At 45.6% G+C, this 25437-nt stretch overlaps 1 protein-coding gene across 7 annotated transcripts in view; it reads left to right on the plus strand.

The window, feature by feature from the left end:
- The window catches only part of LOC138261581 (septin-9-like), a 533955-nt gene that overhangs the window by 138208 nt on the left and 370310 nt on the right, over positions 1–25437 (plus strand). For 5 of the 7 annotated variants that reach the window (XM_069210668.1, XM_069210669.1, XM_069210665.1 and 2 more), the window contains one exon: positions 19606–19722. The exons of the other annotated variants lie outside the window; for them this stretch is intronic. In XM_069210668.1, coding sequence (XP_069066769.1) covers positions 19606–19722 — 117 coding nt within the window. The remainder of the gene's footprint in view (positions 1–19605; positions 19723–25437) is intronic. 7 annotated transcript variants of the gene reach the window in all.

The raw sequence follows: 25437 nt of genomic DNA on the forward strand, positions 1-25437 counted from the left end.
TTAAAATGCTCATATCTCAACTGCTGAATGTATTACATCAAATGAATGAAAGCACATTTTATGGGTAAAGTTCTTTCTTCAGGCCAAGTTTGGTGTAAGTCTGTTCAGTGATTTCGGCTGTGGGTGCAAGTAAATTCTCCTATGGGAGCTAAAATGTGAAAACACAACTCTTTTCACCACCTGAACCCCCCAGGAATGTTTTCCACCGTGCATGGAACTTTGCAAAACCTATTGGACACTGACCAAATGAATATGTCAAGCGATTGCCAAGTTATGTGCAGGTCCGTCCAATGAGACAAATGTTATAGGCAAGTCAGAAAATGTGTTTTCATTGGGAAGTGCAGCTTGACCATAACTATGCAGTGATGACTACCAATCTGGAACATATATAATTATAGGGGGGTTTCAGTCAGCCTCTTCAGCCATTAGTTTGTTGTAGTGTCATTCAATTTTATCTTATATTCATCACAACATAAAGCATGTGCCACAAGGTCAACCCACTTATCCATTGGTCCATTCTGCTCCTGCACAATATGCATGCTTCCATATGTAGTCTCTTTCAGTGCGAAGGGCTACTGGCCCATTGTGTGCTTTTTCTTTAAAAAACATAACATGACTTGTACTTTTTTTCAATTATTTTGCTAAGAAACCGCCAGTTTCCCCCAACACTGCTCTCTGCTGTCCTTGTGCTTTTGTGAGCATACTTAATTATTTATCAAAACAAAACCTAAAATGGCAATCCATGTGGGCAGATTTGTGTGCATGCATTGGCAATGGGCATTTAAATTTTTTATGAAAGACCTTGAAAGATAACCTCCTCTGTGCAGATACATAAGCGGCCATCTTTCAATATATCAGCAGATTTGTAGAGTGCTACTTGTCACCCGTGAAGATACCTAGTCGCTGTTTTGCAAAACACAGTTTTGTAAAATGTTATTATAAAACGTCTTCAAAATAGCCACTTTTTGGAATGGTTTTTATAATAATCTTTTACAAAATCCTTTTAAACATAAATAAGTATTGTTAAATCTAGGATCTGCAGACCTGTTCCCTTTGCCAATTCGTATACTACTGCCTGGAGAAGTGCATCAAACTAACAGGCTCAGGGAATGCCTCGGGGTTTCGCGACCCCTTGGCTGCAGATAAGACTTGCACAAGGGAAAGGGAACATTCAGTAAGCCCAATAATGCGGCCTATACCTATTCTGAGATGTGTTGTCTTCTTTTTTTACCGAATTAAAAAAATCAGGGATGCAAGTTCCAGACTGCAAACTTAAAAACCTGAATGCTGGCAAATTGACCTAGAGAAGTCTGCCATCTTCTCGGTCTCCGACTATCAGAGAACAGGTCATAAACCCGCCTTTGGTAGGCGATACGGCCTTGAAATGCCCTCATCTGCCAGATCCATGCTTCGCAGGTCTACTTATTGAATTGCAGACTTAGGAAAAGAAATCAGAGCATCCGTCAATGTTGTCCCATTTCTGACCTGCATGGTACCAGCTCAGAAAAGGTGCTGACGTGGGACTTCACCGGAGCCGCCGCTCAGTGACGGTTGGCCTGCTCTGCCTCCCATAAGTCAGCCTCACCGTGACATCATCGGGGCCTGTGACCGCACTCCTGGGACGAGTGCTGCCTTCCCTCGGCTACCGGACAGCTGTGACGTGCTCTGGCTCTGTGACGTCACGCGGCAGCAGTCCAGTCGCCGTGGTGATCAGAATGCCACGGATGGACACGGTTTGGAGGGCTTTACTGGACTTCCGTCTCTGGCTGTGTGAGAAGCAGGGTCCATCATGAGCCGCTCCAAACGGGATATGGAGATCATGCTAGCGACAGTGAGGAGGGACCTGAGAAGTGTTCAAGGTGCGAGTTGAGGGCAGAAAGCGACCTTGGTGTATAGTGTGTGAAGACGGTGCTCGTTGGAGGCAGCCCCAACCCCGCACCCCCCCGTAGGTCAGATGGCGCTCGGGACACCGAGAGGTCTGAGGTTATCACAGCCCGCTTCATTGTGTATGATCGTGTGGTAGTGGTGAGTTCTGTATAAACCGTTAATGCGTGGAGAAAATGTTCCTCATCAGCGCGGTCAAGCCGTTCCTGGATGTCGTAGCATCATGTTCCTTCCACTCCTTTACAAACCTCTTCCCCTCATTATTTTTCATACATCCCCCGTCTATTCTTTTTGTTCATTCTGCCCTTCCTCGATTTTGCCGTCCCTCTACAGTGGTTAATTTGGAAAATAATAATTTCCAGGCCCAATGTGCTCGCCTGGCACTATCGATGGTCGGAGCGGCAAATACCAGAGCTGTTGTTTATGATTCCACCTCATGGCGCTTTAATATACTACAGGCACTGCCTGCCTCTTTTTCTCTCTCTCATGTAGGTTATTTTTCATCACTGTCTTCCTTTGTCACTGTTTTTTCTGTATCTCTTCCTCCTCATCCTTTCCCCTTTCTATGTTTTCCTTCTCTCTTGCTCTGGATCAAAGTCAGTTGAGATAAAATAGGAGCCGGTCCCCAAAATATGAGCGCCGGTGGCCCCCACCAGCTCAAATTAAGCTCTGTCCCTTACTAAATTAAACACCTCCCCCCCCCCCCTCCCCCTTGGCAAGCTTGCGAGTGAATTAGCCACGCAGGCGCACGCGAGGATTTATGAGGCCTAGCAAAAACTGGACAGGACTAATTACTTCTGATCTACAGCCTCCCTGTGTCCCACTGTAGCCGAGTTGAAGATAAGACAACAGGCCCTGCAGGAGGGATTATGCTCAAAGTACAATGTGTGAAAAACCGATAAAAAGTTCCATGAGCTAAACAATGATGGAATAGAATTAACCAATGGTTCAGAATGTCCAGTATTTAAATTGCTAATTTACTTGTATGCAGTGGTGTTGCACAAAATTATGAAGGCGCATGTGGTAGGTGGCCCCGTGACTCCCATGTCGCACATATATTAACAGGCTTTAGAAGTGGACGGCCCCACCAATGCGGTCCACCCCCGCCCCTTTAGCAACGCGGGCTGCAACGGCTTACGTCACACACCCCTGCTGGCAGTGTTCAATGTCCAGTGATGTGCTCCTTGCTGCAGTCACAGAGCGGTGCATGTTCAGACGGACTGCATCTTGGCACATAAGACCGCGCTGCAGTTCTAATTTTGGTAACGTCTCAGAATTATTAGTGAACGTTAGTGTCTAGAAAGCCACAGATGAAACAATCTTGGGAGATGCTCGCTGTGACTTGCGATGCCAAAAGTGCTTTAAAGCGTTTCACAGAGAAACAATAGGCAAATCCAGATGTATTTATTTATTTTACAGTTTTATCTAGTGTAGGAAAGTACCCTCTTTTTGGCATGTTATCCCAAATTTTTGCCAGATGTCAGTGTGTTTTTGATTGACTGTGTCACTGGGATGCTGCTAGTCAGGACCCCAGTGCTTATGGCCTGCTTGTCAGTGTTTCACTGTTTTCTAAATTGTCACTGGAGACCTGCTAATCAAAACTCCAGTGCTCCTGCTCTCTCGGTTTCTAAATTTGTCACTAAATACTGGTGACTCAGTATTTCACTCCAAATTAGCATACTGGTCCCCCCTTATAAGTCCCTGGTATATGGTACATATGTACCTATGGCATTGGGGTTCCAGAGGATCCTGATGGGCTGCAGCATTTCTTTTGCCACCCGTAAGGAGCCCATACAAAGGCTTCTACAGGATTGCCATTGCAGCTTGTGTGAATTTCACAGCCATTTTCACTGCACCAGATCGCTTATAAGTCACCTATATATTAGGTCTTTCAACCCTGAAGGCTGGGTGCAAAGTACCTGTGTGTGAGGGCCCCCCTGCACTAGCAGAGGTGCCCCCACGTCTCCCAGGCCCATTTTCCTGGACTTCATGAGTGCGGGGATGCCATTTTAAGTGTGCACTGCACATAGGGTAAATACCTGTGTACAGCTTCACAATGGTAACTCCGAATATGGCCTAGTAAGGTGTCTAAAAACTGGGAATTTTACCCCAATACTGATTCCAGTATTCGTTGCACAATCCCATGCACTCTGGGGACTGTACAGTGGACCCTCAGTACTGCTATACCAGCCTTCTGAGGCTTTCACTGCAGCTTCAGCTGCTGCCACCTCACAGACCGGCTTCTGCCTTCCTGAGGCTTGAGCAGCTCAATCCCGTAAGGCAGAACAATGCATTTCCTTTAGGAGAGGGGTGTTTCACCCTCTCCCTTTGGAAATAGGTGTTACAGGCATGGGAGGGGTATTCTCCCAGAGCCTCTGGAAATACTTTGAAGGGCACAAATGGTGCCCTGCTTGCATAATCCAGTCCACACCGGTTCAGGGACCCCCAGTCCCTGCTCTGGTGTGGGACTGGACAAAGGAAAGGGGAGTGCCCACTCCCCTGTCCATCACCACCCAAGGGGTGGTGCCCGGAGCTCCTCCAGAGTGTCCCTGGGTTTTGCCATCTTGGATTCCAAGGTGGTGGGGCACTCTGGGAGCATCTGAGTGGCCAGTGCCAGCAGGTGATGTCGGAGACCCCTCCTGATAGGTGCTTACCTGATTAGGTAACCAATCCCCCTCTCAGGTGTATTTAGGGTCTCTCCTCTGGGTGTTTCTTCAGATTCAGATTGCAAGACTCCAGCAGAAATCCTCTGCATACTTTACTTAATCTTCTACCTACGGATCTACCACTGACTGCTCCATGAACTCTACAAAATTGCAACAAAGAAGCAAAGACGATTTTTGAAACATTGTAACTTCAGCTCCTGCCAGCAACTGCAACAGTTTCCATGTCGTGCATCCTCTGAGGACTGCCTGTCTTCAGCCTGCACCAGAAGAACCAAAGAAATCTCCTGTGGAGTGACTGAGTCACTTCCTGGTTCAGCAGGCACCTCTCTGCAGTGACGACCGGTGGTTTGGGTCCCCTCTCCAGAGGACAGGCATGGATCCAGCGACACTGGTGGTGGACTAAAGTGACTCCGACAGTCCCAACGTCCAGCTTTCTAAATTTGGTTGAGGTAAGAGCTTGCCTCCCCACGCAAGACAGTACCCCGTGCACCACATGAGTTGCAGTTGCCAAGGCTTGTGTTCGACCTTCTAAGAAGTTCTTCGTGGACAGCACAGCTTAGGCCCCAAGGTCTGCATCCTGCGACACACAGCTTCCTGAGTAGTTCTCTGGCGGCATGGGAATCCTTTGTGTCGTGCTGCATGGGCTTCCATTTGCACCTCCTTTGTTCCCGTGCTGTGGGACTCCTGTGCGTGCTGCCTGGTCTTCGGAGGGCTCTCTGAGTTGCTGAGAGCCCCTATCTTTCCCCATCCTGGGTAGAGACCACCTGGTCCTGGGCAGCAGCAAATTTCAGCCAACCGCATGTTTTGCACGATCCAAGGTTTGTTGGCGGAATCCAGAGACGCAAACCAGACTGCATTGATCCGTCCAGTGTGGGACATCTTCTGCACTAACCAGGAACCCGCATCTGTCTTCTTTGGTGCAACACTGACTTTGTCTTCTAACCGGTTGGTCTTCTTTTGCACCTTCATCCGGGGTAGCAGGGGCTCCTGTTCTCCCTGGACTTTTCAGTGCTTCTTGGACTTGGTCCCCTTCTTCCACAAGTCTTCAGGTCCAGGAATCCATTCATTGTTGCTGTCTTGCAGTCTCTTCTGGTTCTTGCACTGTCTTCTATCACGACTTCTAGTGTTTTAGGAAACTTGCTGTGTTCTGCTCCTGCTTTACTGGGCTCTGGAGTGGGGTCTTTTACTTACCTTTGGTGTTTTCTTACACTCCCAGTGCCCCTCTACACACTACACTTGATAGATGAGAAACCGACTTTCGCATTCCACTATTTTAAGTATATGGTTTGTGTTCCCCCTAGGCCCATTGCAACCTTTTGTGATTTTCACTGTTTGCACTATTTTCTGGTTATTTACTTACCTGTTTTTGGTTATTAGTGTATATATATTGTGTAATTTACTTACCTCCTAAGGGAGGATAGTCTCTAAGGTATTTTTGGCATTGTGTCACTAAAATAAAGTACTTTTATTTTTGGTAACACTAAGTATTGTCTTTCATGTGTGTGAGTACTGTGTGACTACAGTGGCATTGCAAGAGATTTGCATGCCTCATAGTCCAGCCTTGGCTGCTCTGCCTACAGCTACCTCTAGACAGCTTAAGCTGCTAGACACTGACTACATTTCACTAATAAGGTATAACTGGACCTGGTATAATGTGTAATTACCTTTGGTACCCACTACAAACCAGGCCAGCCTCCTACATCTAGCATTTGGGCACCAAGATGTATGTGGGAAACAAGTACCAGGGAGGCCACGTGAAGGCTTTGATGGAGGAAAGGGGAGGCACAAGGGAAGAGACGACAGAGGGGGCGATGGTGAAGGATGGTAAAAGGTTAGCGGGGAGGGAACGAAGTAAAACGGTCTAAATAAAAAAGCCAGCATAGGATGTGGAGAGTAAATCTAGGTACCGGTATAGGGTGTGAAAAATAACAGGAAAGGCAAGTTGGGGGCGGCTGATTTGGTGATGTGGAAGAGAAGTGCAGGCATGCAAGAATGAGGGAACAGGGGGGTTCAGGAAGTAAGAGACCTAGGGGAAGCAGAGATAGCCGGTATAGATGAGGGGAGATGGTACAAGGGTAAACGGGGGCCAGAAAGACTATAACAAGAGCGGGAGACGAGGCCTAAGCAGTTGTTTTACATTAGACCCAGTGTGGCTGATGCTCTCTAAAAGATGGGTCTTTAGAGATAACCGGAATGACCACAGGGTGGGATCAGTTCCGTTTTCAACAGGTAGCTAGTTACAGACAAACGATCTGGCCTTAACAAGTATTTATTTATTATTATTTTTTTTTGTTTTTTAAAAAATGTTTTTGCGTAACCTATGCAGTAAATGGCATAGTTGGGAAAAAAAAAAAAGGAGCGGCCCAGCTCTGGCACTGAAGTGCACTCCTTTTCGGGCAGCTGTACATATGTAATTAGGCAAAATGCTGTCACCCGCTGTTCAAGGCAGCCAATAAATGGAGTGGGTTTATGACTACCCATGTTGAATGCTTTGCTGATTGAAGGCAAAATATGAATGACTAGCCCAGTGGATGAAGGTGCCAGACCTAAAGCACTTGTATATATGTATAAATCTATGTATTTGTGTTAGGGTTTTTTTTGGAAACTGAGAGACTAAGGAAACAGCTGAATAGGTCTAACCAGAAAAGCAGCAGGACAGCATGACATTGCGTGAAAGGTGAACTTGTGCAGTGAGGTGAGAAGGTTGAGACTACATCGAAGACCGCATGCCTTCCACTTCTAAAAGGTTCGTGGGGAGTAATGCACCTAGGATAGTTCCACCTGTGTCCTGATAAGGAATTAGCGTAGTGATGGCAGACTGTGTTTATATAGCATTTGGGAGGTCAGAAACTCGGGAAAAGAGTGGTACAGGGCACGGCTTTCCATGTCTTTGGGGCTTCACCCTGAGCGAGAATGACACCCTCAAGTGTGCCCTGCATGCAGCACCCTACAGTGATCTCCCAAATCCAGATACTATTTGTGTTTTGTGTTAGGCAGGAGTGTGCAACGTTTTTTTTTTTTTTTTTTTTTTTTTTTAGCAGTCTTTGAAAACTTTGCACAATTTCTTTGATTTGCTTTAGGCACGTGACCTCAATAACATTTTAATGTTGCTTATATCTTTATATAACACCAGCAAAAATATTCTGCATCAGATATGCTCTACAGATAATAGTTGCTGTTTTTTTGTGTACTGCCTCAGAAAAGCTTGCAATAGGTAAACTTTGATAGACAAAATATGCATACATTTACCAGCGTGGCTGTGATTGTGATCCCTTTTTTAGCAGGTTGAAATTGGTATACACCCAATTGTCTTATTTACCTTACCTAGAAGTCCCTGATATATGGTACAGAGTGTACTCGGGGCCTGTAAGCTAAATGTCACTAGTGGGCAGTAGCACCCAATGTGCCACCCACTGCACCACCCACTGTTGTGACCCAGCAAACCTGTCCCTAGGTTTACCATTGTAGCCTGGTAGTGCAGTTTTAAACTGCTAATTTAACCTGTCAAATTAACATTTTTTGATAGGTCAGAACCTTCTTCTAAATATTAAGTCACCAGCAAGTAGCCTTATTACCAATAAGGATAGGTACATGCTATTTAAAAGTAGGGCACATAGAAGTTAACAATCCCACGTGTCCTTACCGTGAAATAGGTCCAAAAGCTATTTTCACAGTAGCAAGCCTGGGTTCCTTCATAGGAAAACACTAGATTACATTATGACATTTAATAATGCGAATTTCTGTTTGGAAGCAGCTAGAAAAATAATTTAAAGACTTTTTAATAGCTAGTCAAAATCCAATATAATAGTAACAACAAATTTTGTATAACTATTATGGAAAAGGTACTTCTGGAAAGTTACCTTTGACCTGCCTGAAGTCCCTGGAAGCTAATCTGCATTTGGTCTCCCACTTTTGCCAGCCAGTAATTAGCATTTGAATAGGTGTGAATGATGTATGAACATGCTCCCAGGACAGGGTTAAAATGCCTTGGGTGTGGGGAAGTGGGTGTCATGCCCTTGGCAGGATGGCCTGTGGGCTGAGTTCAGGAACTTGATTAACTTCAAAAGGTGTACCCTGTCCCAAGCAGATGTTGCTAACACCCAGGTCAGTACCCTTCTTTTGTTCCCTCAGCAAGACCGGTCCCAATCACAGTTGGGCCTTTTGTGGATGTCGCAATGTTCAGTTTAGTGTGGCCGAAGATGTTCGCGATCTTAAATTCCAAAAGTAGGCATGGTTAGCCGCAGGAACCTTTACCCCATTGGTTAGGGGTGCCCAGAGTCATTCCACCCATTGGCTCATGCCAGGCCTAAATGTGGTATTTCCAGGCACCCATTTCAGAACATTTTCTGGACCTGTGAAGAACACAAAAGGACTGTGTCTGCTGTCTTTCACCCGATAGGAGCTAAGATGACTGGAACTGCTCTTGCTGTAATACCCTTGACGAAGAAGTGTTCTCCAATCATAGGGCTGACCTGTTCAAGCTGCAGGTACACAACATGCTACACAAGGCCTTTTCCTGCACCTGCCTAGCTGTCCATTGGCAACTTGACCTGAACTGGGCACCGCTGTTGGCCTCTGTCTGCCATCCTTTGAATCTCTGGGTGCTTCCCTGAGGTCCTATAGGGTTTTAGAAGTATACTGCTGTGATGGATTAGGACTTTGAGGATTAAAGTGAGAAGGTGAAATCTATAATCATTTAGAACCCGGTTAGTGTATCTGACCCACGCTCCATCATGGTCCGTTTCAAAATACAGCTAGGCTCTGTTCTACCATGACCATTGGCACTTTGTGCTTCTTGGCGCTATCTCCACTTGAAAACCTAAAAAAAAAAAAAAATCATATCCAGTTTTGCAGCATGAATGCCTTTGTGGATTCACATGCTGTGAATTATCCCGCCATCTAGTGATTGGGTCAGTAATCTTCTGATCAGTCCTCTTTTGTTTTAGGGCATCACCTGTAGCCATTTGATGTTATGTCTGTCTACCAGTGAGATACATGGTCGCTATTTACAGATTTTATTTTCCCCTGCCATTGGATCTGGGGACCAAAGCTCTCTGGGTGCCAAAAAAAACACTGAAGAAAATACAGTGGATCGTAGAAGAAAGGACAGGAAAACCAAGAGCAAAAGGTGAATAACCTTAAACCACCGAAAATTACAGAGAAGTTGACTGCAGATCATCAGAGAAGGGAGTGGACCGCTTGAGTTGTCAACCACATGGTCAGAGAATGCACAGAAGAGGACTGAGGACCACCAGGGAAAATGGAAAATGCTCTCTTTAGATTCTGCCCCATGTGCCACTGAAAGATCACCCACAAGGATAAGCACAAGGCCTGTAATGTCTACTTTCCAGGGGACTGTAGGAAAGTACCCTCTTTTTGGCATGGTTACCCCCACTTTTTGCCTGCTGTCAGTGTGTTTTGACTGTGTTCACTGGGATCCTGCTAACCAGGACCACAGTGACTGTCTCCTCGCCCTCTTGGTTGCTTAGGACGTAGCACACCCCACAAATGGTATATTGGTGCCCCTATATAAGTCCCTAGTATATGGTACTTGGGTACCTAGGGTATTAAGGCACCAGGGGTTCCCCATGGGCTGCAGTATATAGTGTGCCACCCATGACAGCCCCTGCAAAATATGTCTGCAGGCCTGCCATTGCAGCCTGCGTGAAAAGGTGCATGCACCCTTTCACTACAGGTCACTGCACCAGGTCACTAAGTCACCTCTATTGTAGACCCTCCTATCCCAGAGGGCAGGGTACAGGTACCTGTGTGTGAGGACCCCTGCATGAACAGAGGTGCCCCTATGAACTCCAGCTCCATTTCACTGGACTTTGTAAGTACGAGGAAGCCATTTTACCTGTGTCCATCTACATAATGGTAACTCCGAACCTGGGCGTGTTTGGTATCAAACATGTTGGAATCATACCCCAATACTGTTGCCAGTATTGGTTGTATGATTCCATGCACTCTGGGGGCTCCTACCAGTCTTCTGGGGTTTTCAGGGCAGCCTGCACTGCTGCCACTCCACAGATAGGTTTCTGCCATCCTGCTTCTTGACCAGCTCAAGCAGAGGAAGGCAGAACAAAGGGATTCTGTGGGAGAGGGAGGCAACACCCTCTCCCTTTGGCAATAGGTGTTACATGGCTTGGGAGGGATAGCCTCCTCAAGCCACTGGTATGCTTTTAAGGGCACATTTGGTGCCCTCCTTGCATAAACTGGTTTGCACCAGTCCAGGGACCCCCGGTCCCTGCTCTGGCATGAAACTGGACAATAGGAAGGGGAGTGACCACTCCCCTATCCATCACTACCACTGAGGTGGTGCCTAGAGCTCCTCCTGGTGGCCACTTGATTCTGCTATCTTGAATCCAATGTGGGCAATGGCCAGGTCAGACAGGTGACGTCACAGCCCCTTCCTGAAAGGTGGTCACCCTGCTAGGTGACCAGTCCCCCTTCGTGGGCTATTTAGGGTCACTCTCCCAGATGGGTCTTCAGATTCGACATGCAAGATTCCAGCAGGACTCCTCTGCATTGTTTATTTCATCTTCTGGCCACCGGGCCTGCAACTGGACTGGCAATCTGCAACTCCAGCAACAACTTTGCTCTGAAACATTGTTTCTCAGGCTCCTTCCGCAACTGCAACATTTCCATGACTGTGCATCCTCTGATGGCGACGAGTCTTCAGCCTGCACAAGAAGTAAGAAGGAATCTTCATTGTAATCACTCCCCTGCATCTGCAGGCACCAACTGCAATGACAACCAGCTGTGTGGATCTTCTCTCCTCCGGAGCTGCATGGATCCTGCATCACAGGTGGTGGTCTGGAGTGGTCCCCTTGGTCTTCTCTACCAGCTTTCCAACTTGGGAGATGGTAAGCCCTTGCCTCACCTTGCAGGACAGTATCCCTGTGTACTGTGACTCTTGCAGCCACCAAGGCTTGTTTGTTCCTCCTCCCAGGAATCTTCAGGCTTTGTGTAGCCCCGGCCTCCAGCACTCTCCTGTGCAAAGCACAGTCTCTTGCCTGCTGCCTAAGCAACGTGGGACCCCTGTACAGTGTGCTGAGTGGGCCTCACTGCGACTCCTGTGCCTGCTTCCTATGGGTCGCTTGTGGTGGCTGCCTCCTCTTTTTGTGACTCTCCCAGCTGCAGAGGGTCACCTCAGACTCCCATCCTTGGTTTGAGTCCCCTGGGCCTTGCTATCCTCTTCAGCCTTGCAAAACCTTCTTCTCCGACTCTTGCATTTGCCAAGACTTGTTGGTGGCTTTCCAGCACCACTGACTGACTGCATCACGACTGCCGACGTGGGACATCACTTCTGGAACTACTCTTCTGCTTCTTGCTGCACTGCTGACTTTCTTCATCCACCATTGACCTGGTCCTCCATCCGCAGAAGGGTGGGTAGGGATTCCTGCCACCGCTGCACACTCCAACTTGAACAGGACTTAGCCCCCTTCTTTTGAAGGTCCTCTTCTGTCAGGATCCACCTTTGCTTTCTTCCTGTCTTGTCTGGGTCTTCCACAGTCCTTTTCCAAAGCTCTTCTGTGTGTTGGGCTGGAAAACCTGGTACTTACCTCTTCTCTCCTAGTCGATGGGGGAGACACCCTGATACTTGCCTTTTGGGGGTTCCTGGTTCCTCCAGCTCCCCTATACCGGTTCCCCTTCCTTGGGTGGGGAACTGCCTTTCACATTCCACTCACTTAGTATATGGTTTGGTCTATCCCAGGGCCTTCTCTATTTGCTATTGTTTATACTATTTGTTCTGGCTTTCTATGCTAGTCACTGACTTTTAATGTGTACATAATAGTGTGTTTACTCACCTCCTATTGGAGTATAGCCTATACAGTATTTTAGTATTTGTGTTACTATAATAAAGTACCTTTTTTTTGTAATACTGTGTGGTTCTTTCATGTGTGTAAGTGCTGTGTGACTGTGGTGGTATTGCATAAGCTTTGCATTTCTCCTAGATCAGTATTGGCTGCTCTTCCACAGCTACCTCTAAAGAGCCCTGGCTTCCTAGACACAGCGTACACCTCACTAATAACGGATACCTGGACCTCATATAAGGTGATAACAGCATAGGTGCTCACTACACACCAGGCCAGCTTCCATCAGGGACAACGACACAAAGAACTGCTAAGTGTATGCATAGCTGAGGCGAGAACACTAAGCAACCATGGAGACACAGAAGGATCTCCGCCTTTGGAGCAAGGAGAAGGACAACATTGAGACAAAAGTGGCTCAAGCAGAAGGCTCTGATACCGAAGTGGAAGAGGTTGGCGAAACAGTCAGCGAAGAAACGCAATAATAGGGAACGTCGCCAAAAAAACACATCCTGGGGCCGAGCAGAAGACTTAAAACTCAGAGCCACCGAGATTACCATGGCTACGAAGTACTTGGCGGCTGAAGAGAAGTCAAGGTCTAAAGAGCCCCACGGGCCCTGAATGAAAGATGCTGATTCTGGTTGCCCCTTGGAGAAATCTTTGATGCTGAAAAGTGATAGAGAAAAGAAGAAGGCCAAGGATGGTTTGGTGGAAGTGCCAGTCCTGTAGAAAAGAGCGGTGAAGTCTTTCAATGCCAAAGAACAGGCCTTTGAAATCGAAAGAAGGAAGAGGCAGCTGGAAGCTGAAATGGCGGCATACAGAAAAAGAAAGATTTTGAGTTTTCTACGAAAATATTTTAGAATCACCTTGAAACCTCCAGGGGAGAAGAGTGGGGGGGAAGAAGAGCACTGGAAGCTTGAACGACCGGCGACCCCCCGAACCACAAGAAGAGGTACAAGAGATTTTCCTCTGACCAGTGGATCTTCCAGGATTTGTAAAGGAAGAGATGAGCCGCTGGCAGGACCTCAAAACAGGTTCACCTGAGGAAGCCATCGACACAAGCCCATCACTGCCCAATGACAGCATGATGTATGATGCTGTTGTGAAGAGAGCAGCAGATAAATATGGGGTACAATGAGAAGAGGATATAGACTGGTTTCCTCCTAGAGACACTCCTACCATCCCAGAGCAGAAATGAATGCATCCCTATGCTGCCAAGCCTTTTGGGCTAATGGAGGGCTTTCAGAGAGCCAGCACCATGGAAGGCAGTAACAGCAAGGGTAGAGAAAAATATAAACATTCCTCCAAGGACCTTGTTTACACTAAGGGCAGGGCAGTGGTGGATTCCATCATTGTGGCCATTGCCAGGAGAAGAGAAAATGTTCCAACGTCAATGGGATCCCGCCAGAGAAGGAAAGCAAGAGCGTGTAAATAGTAGGCTTAAAATTAGAGAAGGGGCTGCTTCAGTGGAGGATTGCAAACTCAAAAGCACTCCAACTGCTATTGTCACAACCACTGGGAAGAAGTTGGAGAGGCCCTGAAACGCCTCATAGAACAATACCAGAAAAGAGGAGCTGCACTGGGACAAGAGGGCAAGGAGGTAGCCCACACATGCTTGAAGTCAGCATTGGAGGCGGCAGGTGTAGATAGTAGGCAGTTGGTAGGATGGACATCCGTGAGGAGACACACCTGGCTATAGGTGTCCAGTTTTCATATGGGGGCTTTGCAGCTCTGGAGCCAACCAAGAAAGGAATAACATTGGTGAGAAGATCTTCAGGCCTGGGAAGTTTTCAAAGCCCAATGTCACATCTGTCTTACCAACAACCGACCCGACATCAAGGAGTGCAGCAACAATGACAGTTCCAGAGGAAGGAGACAACCTTCTAGGGGGGCCAGCTCATCCAGTAACCAACTCCACTAATCAACTGCTTCACCACATAACAGTAGTGGGGGGCAGGATAGAGGTCTTCCCCCTGAAGTGAAGCAGGGTCACATCTGACAAAAAAATCCTTACCATTCTCCAGCATGGTTACTGCAGAGAACATATAAATGCGCTCCCCAGGGTTAAACTATAGAAAATACCACATCAGGAGGAGGAAAGGTGCTGCCTGCAACATGAAGTTTAGGAACGTTTGCTAAAAAGGGCAATAGAGTGCCCGTAGCAAACATCAGTCACAGAAACTACTTGGCATACTTCCTCGTCCTAAAACCGGACAAATCTTTCAGACCAATCCTGAACTTGCTCTTCTTAAACAAGTCCATAAAGACATAAACATTCAAAATGAAATCATTGCAAGAGGTCATCTTGTGGCTGCGAACAGGGGCTACATGACAACCATAGACCTAAAGAACACTTAACTACACATTCCCATGAACTGCAAACACATAAGATGCCTACGGTTCATAGTGAACAAGACCCACTCCGTCGGAAATTGAGTTAACATCTAGGGTATTCACAGAATGCCTAGCTTCAGTTGCAGCTCACTTAAGACGGATGGGAAAACATGTCTACCTGTAACTAGACAACTCACTAATCAAAGCAAGCTCTTACAATGAGAAAGACACCAGGATATTCATTGACACGCTTCATGAATTAGGTTTCACAATCTGCCTAAAAAAGTCTTCAGTGAAGGTGGAGAGAGACAAGACAACTGCATAAAGAGAATCCACATTCTGGTGGCAAGAGTCTTCCCCAGCCTCAAGAGGATTCAGGCAGTTGTAGACCATACATGCTGCTACCGCAAGGGTCAGTCTCTGAGCGGGAGAACTGCTGGGGAGATGATGGGCATGAAGCCTCATGCATCCCACTGATTTCACATGCAAGGCTACACATGAGACTGCTACAGGAGTGGATCTAAAAACAATGGTCGCAATCAATGGGGAATTGGGAATATCTAGTAGTTGTAGGTCAAAACGTACAGGTAGTGACGACATGGTGGAATGTAGAAAACATAGCAGTAGGCAGGTCTTTCATGCAGCCAACTCCAACAGGGACCATCACCACGGGCATGTCCCAAGTAGGTTGGGGGCCACACTTGGGGGAACAAAAGATCAAAGGGCTATGGAAAGCAGAATCAATCTAACACATGAATGCCCTGGAACTAAAAATGGTCTCCCTGGCCCTAAAGGCCTTTCAGGCACATGTAAAGGGAAAGACTATGCAAATCCAGATGGACACCACAAACCCATTATTCTATCTGAACAAGCAAGGACGGCCAAGGACACATGCACTGTCAAAGCTAGCCAAAGAGATTTGGAGATGAGCCATTCAGAAAGGAATAACATTGATAACTATAAACCTACCAGGTATACAGAACAGAGCAGCAGGCAGGCTAAGCAGCCAAACAACCATATTGCACGAATGGGAATTAAACAAGCTAGTGCTCCAAGAGGTCTTCCACCAGTAGCTCACCCCAGAGATTGATCTGTTTGCAACCCTGGAAAACGTGAAAAGCCAAGATTTCGCATCCAGGCCCCCACAACGCCACTCCCAGGGAAATGACCTGTTGATAGAATGGTCAGTGAAAATTGCACATGCTTTTCCACTGATTCCCCTCGTACCTGTAGTGGTAAACCACTGCAAATAGTCTCAGATGATGCTGTTCCTTATTGCTCCAAAGTGGGAAAGGAAAATTTGATTCTCGCACCAGGTGGAGATGGCACAAGGAAATGTAGAAAGGCTAACAGAAAAGCACAGCCTTCTCTCCATGAATGGAGGCATGGTCCATCACCTGTAAGTAAGTAGCCTGAATCTAGTGGCCTGGCTCTGGGGGACATAAAGTTTGGATAGTTGAACCTTCCAAAACAATCCATGGATGTTCTGAAGGAAGTAAGAAGACCAAGGAGATGAAAATGCTACACGCAAAATGACTTCGGTATGTCCTGTGGTGCAAAGACAGGAGCAGTTCCTCAGCAGAACAGAAGACACAACAGTGATCAGATTCCTCATCTACCAGCTAGAAAACAGGCTGATGTACTCCTTGTTAAAGACACACTGGTTGGTAGTAGTAGCATATACACAAGGCCACATGGGTAGAATCTTCTACATAACACAGGTTATCAAAAGGTTCTTACAAGGAGCAAAAGGATAGATCCACCCAGATCAGTTCTGATGCTAATGTGGAACCTCAGTTTGGTACTCAGTCAACTAATGAGGTACCCTATGAACAGTTACATAAGGCAAAACCAAAGTTCCTGTTCTGCTAAGACCGCCTTTCTACTAGAACACTGTGCAGGGTGAGCCAACTGGAAGCACTAACCACCGAAGAACCCTACCTGCAAATACAGAAGGACTTAGTAACAATGAGCACCACCCCAGTCTCCTTCCAAAGATATATCATAATTCCACGTGAACCAAGCAATACAGTTACCAGGCTTCCAATAACCAAAAGAACAAGTTGAGAGAACTCTGCACACACTAGATGTGCACAACACTATGATGTACTACCTGGAAAGGTCAAATGCGGTCAGAAAAAGAAGCCAGCTCTTCGTATCATTTGCAAAGTGAAATAATGGCTCACCAGTGACAAAAGGAACCATTGCAAGGTGGATAGTACAAACAATTCAAACACGCTACGAGAGGGCAGGCATGCGCTTGGAGAAAAAAAAACCTGTGCGCAATCCCCAAGGAAAGAAGGAGCCACCCAGGCCTTCCTAGTAAACGTACCCATAAAAGGCATATGTCCGGCAGCCACATGGTCATCCGTACACATTTCACAAAACACTTGCATGGACATCCAAATAATGAGGTGCAAGTGGGGCAGTGAGTACTGAAACGTCTGTTCGCAAGCTCAACCTCATTCTGGCACTGCCCCCATCGTGACCTGAGGTACTTCTGCGAAATCAGTGCACAGTTTGTGAATCTAGAAAAGGATTCATGTTGAAAAACGAAATTGTTACTTACCAGTAGGAGTGGCTTTGCAGCTTCAAGAATTTTCTGGACTCACATGCGACCCTCCACCTCCCCGTGAAGTGAAGAGAAGAATAAGATACTGTAATATCAAAAAAAGGAAAGGAATTAAATTAGGATAATAGGAGTCGCTGAGGGAGAAAAAAAAGAATCTTAAAATGGCGATCACTTACAGCTGCTTGCGGGGCAAACGCCTGATGTTATAGGAGGATTGACAAAGCACCTAATGACTACAGAAAGCACTACAGACTATGACCAAAAGCAAAAAAAAAAGATGAAAAGAGAGCAAAAAGAGAAAAGGGACTAACAAGTAGATTCCGGACCCAACCACTAGATAGCGAAATAATGCACAGCATATGAATCCAGAAAATTCTTCAAACTGCAAAACCAAGCGTACTGGTAAGTAACCATTTTGTTCTCTTTATTGGATTTATTTTTTTTGTATGTCTTTTTGTTTATTAAATGTTACTCTGTTTTTCTAATTCGTTTTGGGATTTGTTTGTTTTGCATTTTGACTTTATTACTGTTTCAGTATTGTGTTAATACTTTACACATTGCCTCTAAGTTAAACCTGTCTGCTCTGTGCAATAGCTACCAGGGGGTTGTCCTCATGTTTATTTAGTGACTTTAGTGTTCATCCTGACAAAGACTATGATTATTACGCTACCCTGGAATAATAAACAATTTTCTTGCCGTGCAGAAATAGTAGGTAGTTGGTAAAACTTTGCCGGTTACTACCCTTTTTGCATATAGTGTTAGGGCTTTGTTAGCTCTCATAACTGGTCTATTTCTGGGGTGACCAACAAGCATTGGCAGACCAACTGGCCTCGCCTTGTAGGCCTAATGGCTACAGTGGTTTTTGTCGATGCTGTGCAGCATTGAAAGAACAAAAAGGAGTGATAACATGGCCACTGTTGCTGGCTGGTACTACATAGGTGTTTGCATGCTTGTGACGTGCACAAGCTTCGTGACAAACATGTGCGCAGGTGTTGTGACATAGACATGGATATGTCACCACATCTTCGGACTAATGCAGGCGCTGTTATTGTTTTTTTTTTTTTAACTGACTGATGTGAAGTTGAGGAAGCCACTTAGATTTGTAAATATAAAAACTGAAATTGTAAGCACAAAAGCTGCCTGACCCTCCAAAAAAATCAAAAGTTTATTAAAAAAATGTGAATTACCTCGAGTGGTTAGGGCTCAAGAGATTGAAATAAAAATAGTCAGGTGGGGGAGGAAGGGAACCGTAGCACCTAAATGAGAGAGCAATTTGGGGTAGTTTGGCAGGGATAAACGTATGAGGGAAAGAGAGCAACATGGAGCGCAGTGGCGGAAGCAAATGACGGAGAGAACTCAAATAACTGCACTGTCATGGAGTGCTTACAAGAGAAGCACACGATAGGGAGAGTAGTTCACTAAAAGTGAGCAGGGAAGTATATAAGTCAGCCAGTCAAAAGTATGGTAAAGCAACTGTTTTAGGAGAGGGACAAACACAAGAAGAGCTAAGGAAAGCCATTAGTTACAAAACAAGTGACAATAGAGGCAACTAGTGGTAAGCAGTTGATAGCCTCTAAGTCCACTGTAAGTATTTGGAAGAGCATCAAAGGTCTTTTGCAAACAGATGGCTAGTATTGTCTGGTGGGCGAGACCCAAAATTAAGCCTCAGTGATGAAGAGCTCAGAGAGGACTGGCTGTTGAGAAGGAATATGCAGCTTCTCTCACTGCCCAGTTTGTGCTGTGGTTAGAGGTCAATTACAGAGTTTTTGATACACAATATTCTTAACATGCATCTGTATTTATTATTGAAGAATGTTTCTGCCATAAATATATCAGTAGCTCCTGCCACACCGAATGAGGGATATTTGCTAGATGGCTGTATTTTTGGGGGAATCACCTGAGTTCAGAAAATATGACCTTGTGTTCAGTCGTATGCAAAAAGAACAGATGATGGACGGAATGCTGAACAATGCAAACATTCACCCAGGTTTAATACATTGTTTTTTTTGCTCACTACGCCACCCCAGTTTGGATCCAGCCATATGCAGCTCAGTCTTGACCCTGTTCCTCATGGGAACAGTCCAGCCTGAACTGCCAAGCCAGGTCCTCACTGGACCTGAAACAAGCATCCTTGGACCGGTTTCAGTGTATCACCCTTCATCAGACAGGGTAGCTTGAATCCAGTGACACAGTGAGCACTGGACCCACGCCTGGGCATACCCTTCCCACTTGGGGCAACAAATGCAAAAAGAACAGATGGACGGAATGCTGAACAAAGCAAGAATTCACCCCAGTCACAAAGATCTGGGCTTAATCCATGGTTTTCTCTCCACAGAGGCACATCTCGTCTGTTATCTTCAGCGTCAGGATGAGGAATGGGATTCGCAAGCCTGCATGGAGGCCAGGCCACAGCAGAGTACAAGATCAATGGTGACCTCCTCCAGCACTGCAAGTGAGTAAAGAGTCAGTAGAGAGGCTTACCATTGAGGAGGGTCATCATTCAACGCGGATGTGATTTGTTATTGGGGATGTTACTCATTTGTTGGTAGTCCGTCATTTGGGGCGTTTTGTTTCTGGCAATAAGTTAGAACGTTTGTTATCTGGGACATTTATTTACGGGACATCTCTTATTGGGGGTCATTGGCAGTAGTTTACATTTGGATTTTTTATTATCATTGGTGATAGTCGTCGTTTGGGGCAGTTGTATCGGGTTCAGTTATTGATGGCAGTCAGTTTAGGAGCAGTCATAATTAGTGAAAGCATTCATTCGCAAACGTTGTAACTGAAGACCGTTAGTGGGAGCAGTTACTGTCGTGGAAAGCTGCAGCACTTCGTTCAAGTGTTATCACCGGGGACAATCGTTATTTGAGACTATCATTCTGGGGAACTGTCCTTATTGGAAACCTGTCATTGGGGACAAAAGGGGAACATTTTACTATCTGTGGTGGTGTGATGGAGGCGTGAATTGCAAGCGCTAGTGACTTCAAGGTTTTGTTGAGAAGATTTCCCCACCGACCTCACATGACTTGTACATTGTTAGGAAGATAATTATTTTATATATATATATATATATATATATATATATATATATATAGGTTCATCCTGTAATAAGGAGAAGCTGTGCATGTACACGATTCAGAAGTAAGAGTTCCCCTTGGTAAACTATTTTGAGAAACAATGTTATGAAGATGTATGTACCCCTCAGGTGTCGCTTGATTTGCACTCATTTAATTGTAGCAAACGAAAAGAATGGAACATAACAGAATGATAAGACAATGTAGTATAGAAATGAAAGCACGATCTTGAATATTATCGGCAAGATTTTATTTATAATAGTACATAAAACAATATTCATAATTTACATCACCCATCCAAAGTAATAGTTTTAACAATATCTGTCAGGTGTATGAATGACAAAACAACTAAGTCTTGTTATAATCCACGTAGTTTTATTTATATTTTTCATATATACAGAGACCGCTGCTAGATCTTGAGCGATTCAATACAGAATTTGTGAGGAAATTATTCTTCAATACTTTGGCTACATGTGGTATTCTCTCTTTCCCCTGTACTTCCTACCTGAAAAGCAGTTGAATCGTGCCACACAGTGGCTCATGGTGTTTTTTTTCCATTTATTTATCTTTGCTATATTGAGCCATGGTACATTTTTGTAAAGTATAACTGACACATCGTGTGGCCTCCTGCAGACCAGGAGACAAAAACTCAGGTAGAACTTTGGGTCCTAGTATGCAGGTCAGTAACTTGTTTCCAAATGGCAGTAAAAAGGCTTAGACGGCCAAGCCAGTGCCTCAGCAAGGGATGATTGCGTGCACTCCAAACACACAGTGTGGCCTTGTGCACAAGGGATGAATGAACTCGGATTAAACGCATTAGGAAGTGGACCATCAGGGCGGTGCTAGTGATGGTCCACAAGGAGAGCACAGTTAGAGAGCTGGCAAGATAGCTCATTGGAATAATGCATCTCTTGGGGGGATCTGTGAGAAACCTACCGGTCACAGATTTGGGTCCAAGTGATCCTACTCTGTCCTTCATCCTTCTAGGGTAGATTAAAAGAATAGCATTTGAATGGGTAGTAACGGAGACCTGTTATCAGCAACTAGAGACCAAAGAATAGGTAGAATTAGCTATATATGCGTAGTAGTAGTGTACCACTGGTAGTATCCGAAGCTTTCCTATTGCAGAGTTCTTTGAAGCTGCCACTGACTGCTCTCTGTGAAGAGTGCCATTCAAGGCCTTGACCCAGCATGTATCGAAGTCAACGACTGGCAGAGCTGGCCCTGAAGCTGCTCTGAGAAGCTGGATGCCCCTCACCTTGGCTCTCATGTCTTGGAGGAGCTCAACTCTGTCTTATCTTTCATCTGCTAAAGCCTGCCCATGGGGCAGCACGTGCTCGTCTTCTGCATGCAAACACCAAATGCACTGGCACTCTTAGAGTACAGGAGGGAATAATGAAAATATAAATTGGCACAAAAAAGTAGCAGATTGGATCAATATTGTATGTGGCCCAAGTAGTGTCGATGAAACAGGAGATCTAATTTATGCTATTTAATTCACCACTTGACCAATTAGTGTGACCCTGCACAAATCACCTTCTCTCCCTATGTCTTGGGTCTTTTATCTGCAAAAAAAGACTGCTCACTAAGCGGATGAGCACTATACTAAGTGCAATGTAAAACACATGTACATTTTTGCAGGGTGAATCTTTCAGGATTCACGTGCTGTGCATTATGCCTCCTTCTAGGGGTTGGCCCCAGAATTGTCTCTATTTTCTCTCTCGCTGTATTATTATTATTATTATTTTTCAAGTGGGCATAGTCAACCATTTGGTGGTCTGTGCCTCTTCTGTGATGTCAGACGTACGTCTTTGAAACTGCATTGCATGGTCGCCATTTTCAGATTCTTTTTTTCCGCCATTGGGGCTGGAAGCAGTGTAGTGAGCTCTGAGACGGATCAGAGAAAAAGAGTTTTCGAGCATCGAAAAATGGGGGAACACAGAGAAACAGCTTTCCAACATTATGGAAAGCCATTGAACACAAGTATGTTTTTTCTGCCATTGGGACTTGAAGCAGTTAAGTGAGCTCTGGGACGGATCGTAGAAGAGATTTTTATCATAAAAAAATGGGAAATGGAGAGAAAAAGCTTTCGAACACTGTGGAAAACCAATGAACACTGACAAAATTACTGAAAGTCTTGTGGTTAGGTAACCCTTTAAGACCACAAGGTCCTTGATGGCATGTTGCGGAGACTGCATTGCAGGTATGGAGCATACACATTTCAGGTTATGCCCTAGTTAGTGCAGAAGAATAGCCACCAAGTCTGCAACTTGTGCCTGCCCAGGGACCATGCATCAGAGGGCTGCAATGCCTGCACTAAGTTTCTGCCCTTAAAGTAGGGAAGAAAAGGAGGTGAGCGCTCTACATTAATGTTAAAGATGCAGAAACAAATCCCCCAGGACCGCGTTGACCTACAGCATTACTGACACAAAAATGGCACAACGGCAGGACTCCGACACTGAGATCATCGATGCAGAGAGAGAGAAGACACCAAGAAGACCGTCATAGAAAGCACAAGGTACGGGGGAGATCAGGGTTGGAGTTAAAAGGGTTGGACTTCAGAAAAAATATGTCTTCATGCTTTAAAGCACAGACGCAAAACAACAGCCAAAGGAGACCAGCGAGCCTCTCAGATCTAAGCGAAAAGCTACCACAGGAGGCAAACCCTCAGGATGGACCTCGACTGCAAAAGGTGACAGAGATGGAAAATGTTGCCGCCAAAAAAAGAGGGGCCCTTGTGGTTGATGTCAATGCGGAAAGGAAATCTCTTGATGTCAAGAGGAAGATAAAATGCCTTGAGGCTTAAATAGAGTCTCTCCTGAAGAGGAAGAATTTTGATTACTCCTTCAAAACAATACAGGAACGCTGTCACACCATCGAAGAAAACGCCTGTTGAGGTAAAAGCCAAACCACCTGAAGAGAATGAGTTGCTACCGGCAAAAGAGGAGGAGTAAGCCTTTCATATTCTATGACAAATTTGACGATGGCCAATACCAGGAGGGTACCTTAGAGGCCGAACCACTAGAGAACTAGCAGGACATCGGCGAGTCACCGGAGGATAGTGTGGACACTTAACTCTCAAGACAGTCATCATCAGAAGATATCTCGGTGTACAGCGCAGTGGTGAAACACCCAGCCACATCTACAGCATTAAGCTGGAAGTAGATCAATGACAATCATGTTTTTTACTCAAAACCCTGCTACCTTCTCACCGAAGGAGCTAGTTTCTCAGAATGCTGCCAAGCGTGCTGTTCCAGGAAAGGGAGGCCTTTACAGATCCAGCCTCGTCAAAGGCTTCATGTGTTAAGAAAGAATAAGGTACTCCACAATGAACCCTGCCGAAATTAGGAGGTCACTGACTTCAGACTCCCATCATTGTCTCCACAGCCAGGAAGAGGGCTAATTCACCAGCATCTGTGAGTCCACCACCCAAAGAGAAAAGCAAACTGGCGGCATGGTGGACAGAAAAATGTAATGTTCTACGATGGTCTAGTGGAGAATCGCAGACTTCCTCCATGCTTTCCTGGACAGCTATGCCCATCATCTCCAGCACCTTCCAGAGCAATATCGGAAGAGAGTAAAAGGACTAGTCCAGCATAGGAAGACCATAAGCAACACCTTCCTAAAGTAGTCCTTGGAAGCTGGAGACACTGCAAGCAGACAACTATGCACAGGAACCACAGTCAGGAGGCATGCCTGGCAGAAAATGTCTGGCTTTCAAGAAAGAGGCGCAGGCAGCTGTGCGTAACATGCCTTTCACCAAAGAGTTACTCTTTGGAACAGCAGTGGGTGACTCCCTCCAGAGAATGAAAAGGATAATGACACAGCAAGGTCTATGGGCACCCTACTGTGCAGAGGGCAATTCAGGGAAGAAGCAAACCCTAGTAGTGGAACGCCTTCCAGAAGAGGTTCACAGCCAACATCCTATGTCTCCTTTGCTGCAGTGCAACTAGTCCACAGCACTACATAATCGTGACAGTACATAGGACAACAAAGGCAGCCTTTTCCTGGCTGCGCACATGGAAGGGAAGTAGCTCTGAAAGGAACTGCACACACCACCAAGTGACTCCGCAACACACCACCCCTGCCGCTGAACATCAATAGAGGGCAGAGCCTGGGGATTCCTTAAAGAATGGCAAAATATCACCTCTGACAAATAAATAATCAACCTCCTTCAACACTGATGCTGCATAGAGCTGTTAAAGACATCACCCATCATAAAACTAAGGACGAGAAAAACAAAACAACAAGGACACTTTGCACTTAAAAAAGGAAGTGGCAGGTCTGTTACAGAAAAAATCTAAAGAAACAGTACCAATGTCAGAAAGGGGTTCACTCTGTATACTTGCTAGTACCCCAAGTAGATTTGTCATCAAGGCCCATCCTAGATCACTGAGCAGGTTCATCAAAACTCAGAAGTTTAAAATGACTACACTGCAGGAACTCATTGCACTCATCGAAAAGGTGGACTGCATGACAAAAGTAGACCTCAAGGATGTGTTCCCACACATGCCAGTGAACAAAAGGCACGAAAAACTTCTAAGATTCGTAGTAGACAAGGTCAATTACCAGTTCACAGTGCCTCACTAAGGGATAAAATCAGCACAGTGAATCTTCAAAAAGTTTTCGGCATTCATAGTGGCCTACTTGCAAAAAAGGGATCCATATCTCACACGTCTATACCACGTGGATGACTGACTCATAAAGGCAAAGTCATACCAACCATGCAAGGAAAACACAAACACAGTAATACAAACACTATACAAACTCAGATTCTCTATCAACTTAGAAAAGTTGTTCACACAACCAGAAAGACAAAAAACATTTCTAGTTGCCACACTGGACTCACAACCGGAAAAAACATTCCCAGGACAGAAGAGAGTACAAGCAATGACTGTACAGGTTTGTCTCTACCAGAAGGGACAATCTCTGACAGCGAGGACTGAAGAGAAACTCATGGAGATGATGGCATCATGCATACCATTTTTACCGAATGCCACTGCTCCAGAAGTGGTTGCAGAGATACTGGTCACAAATGATCAGGAGTTGGGACGATCTATTGGTTGTAAAAGAACAATTACTCAAGGAATTGC

Source organism: Pleurodeles waltl, chromosome 10 (assembly GCF_031143425.1).
Source record: "Pleurodeles waltl isolate 20211129_DDA chromosome 10, aPleWal1.hap1.20221129, whole genome shotgun sequence".
NCBI classification, from domain to species: domain Eukaryota; kingdom Metazoa; phylum Chordata; class Amphibia; order Caudata; family Salamandridae; genus Pleurodeles; species Pleurodeles waltl.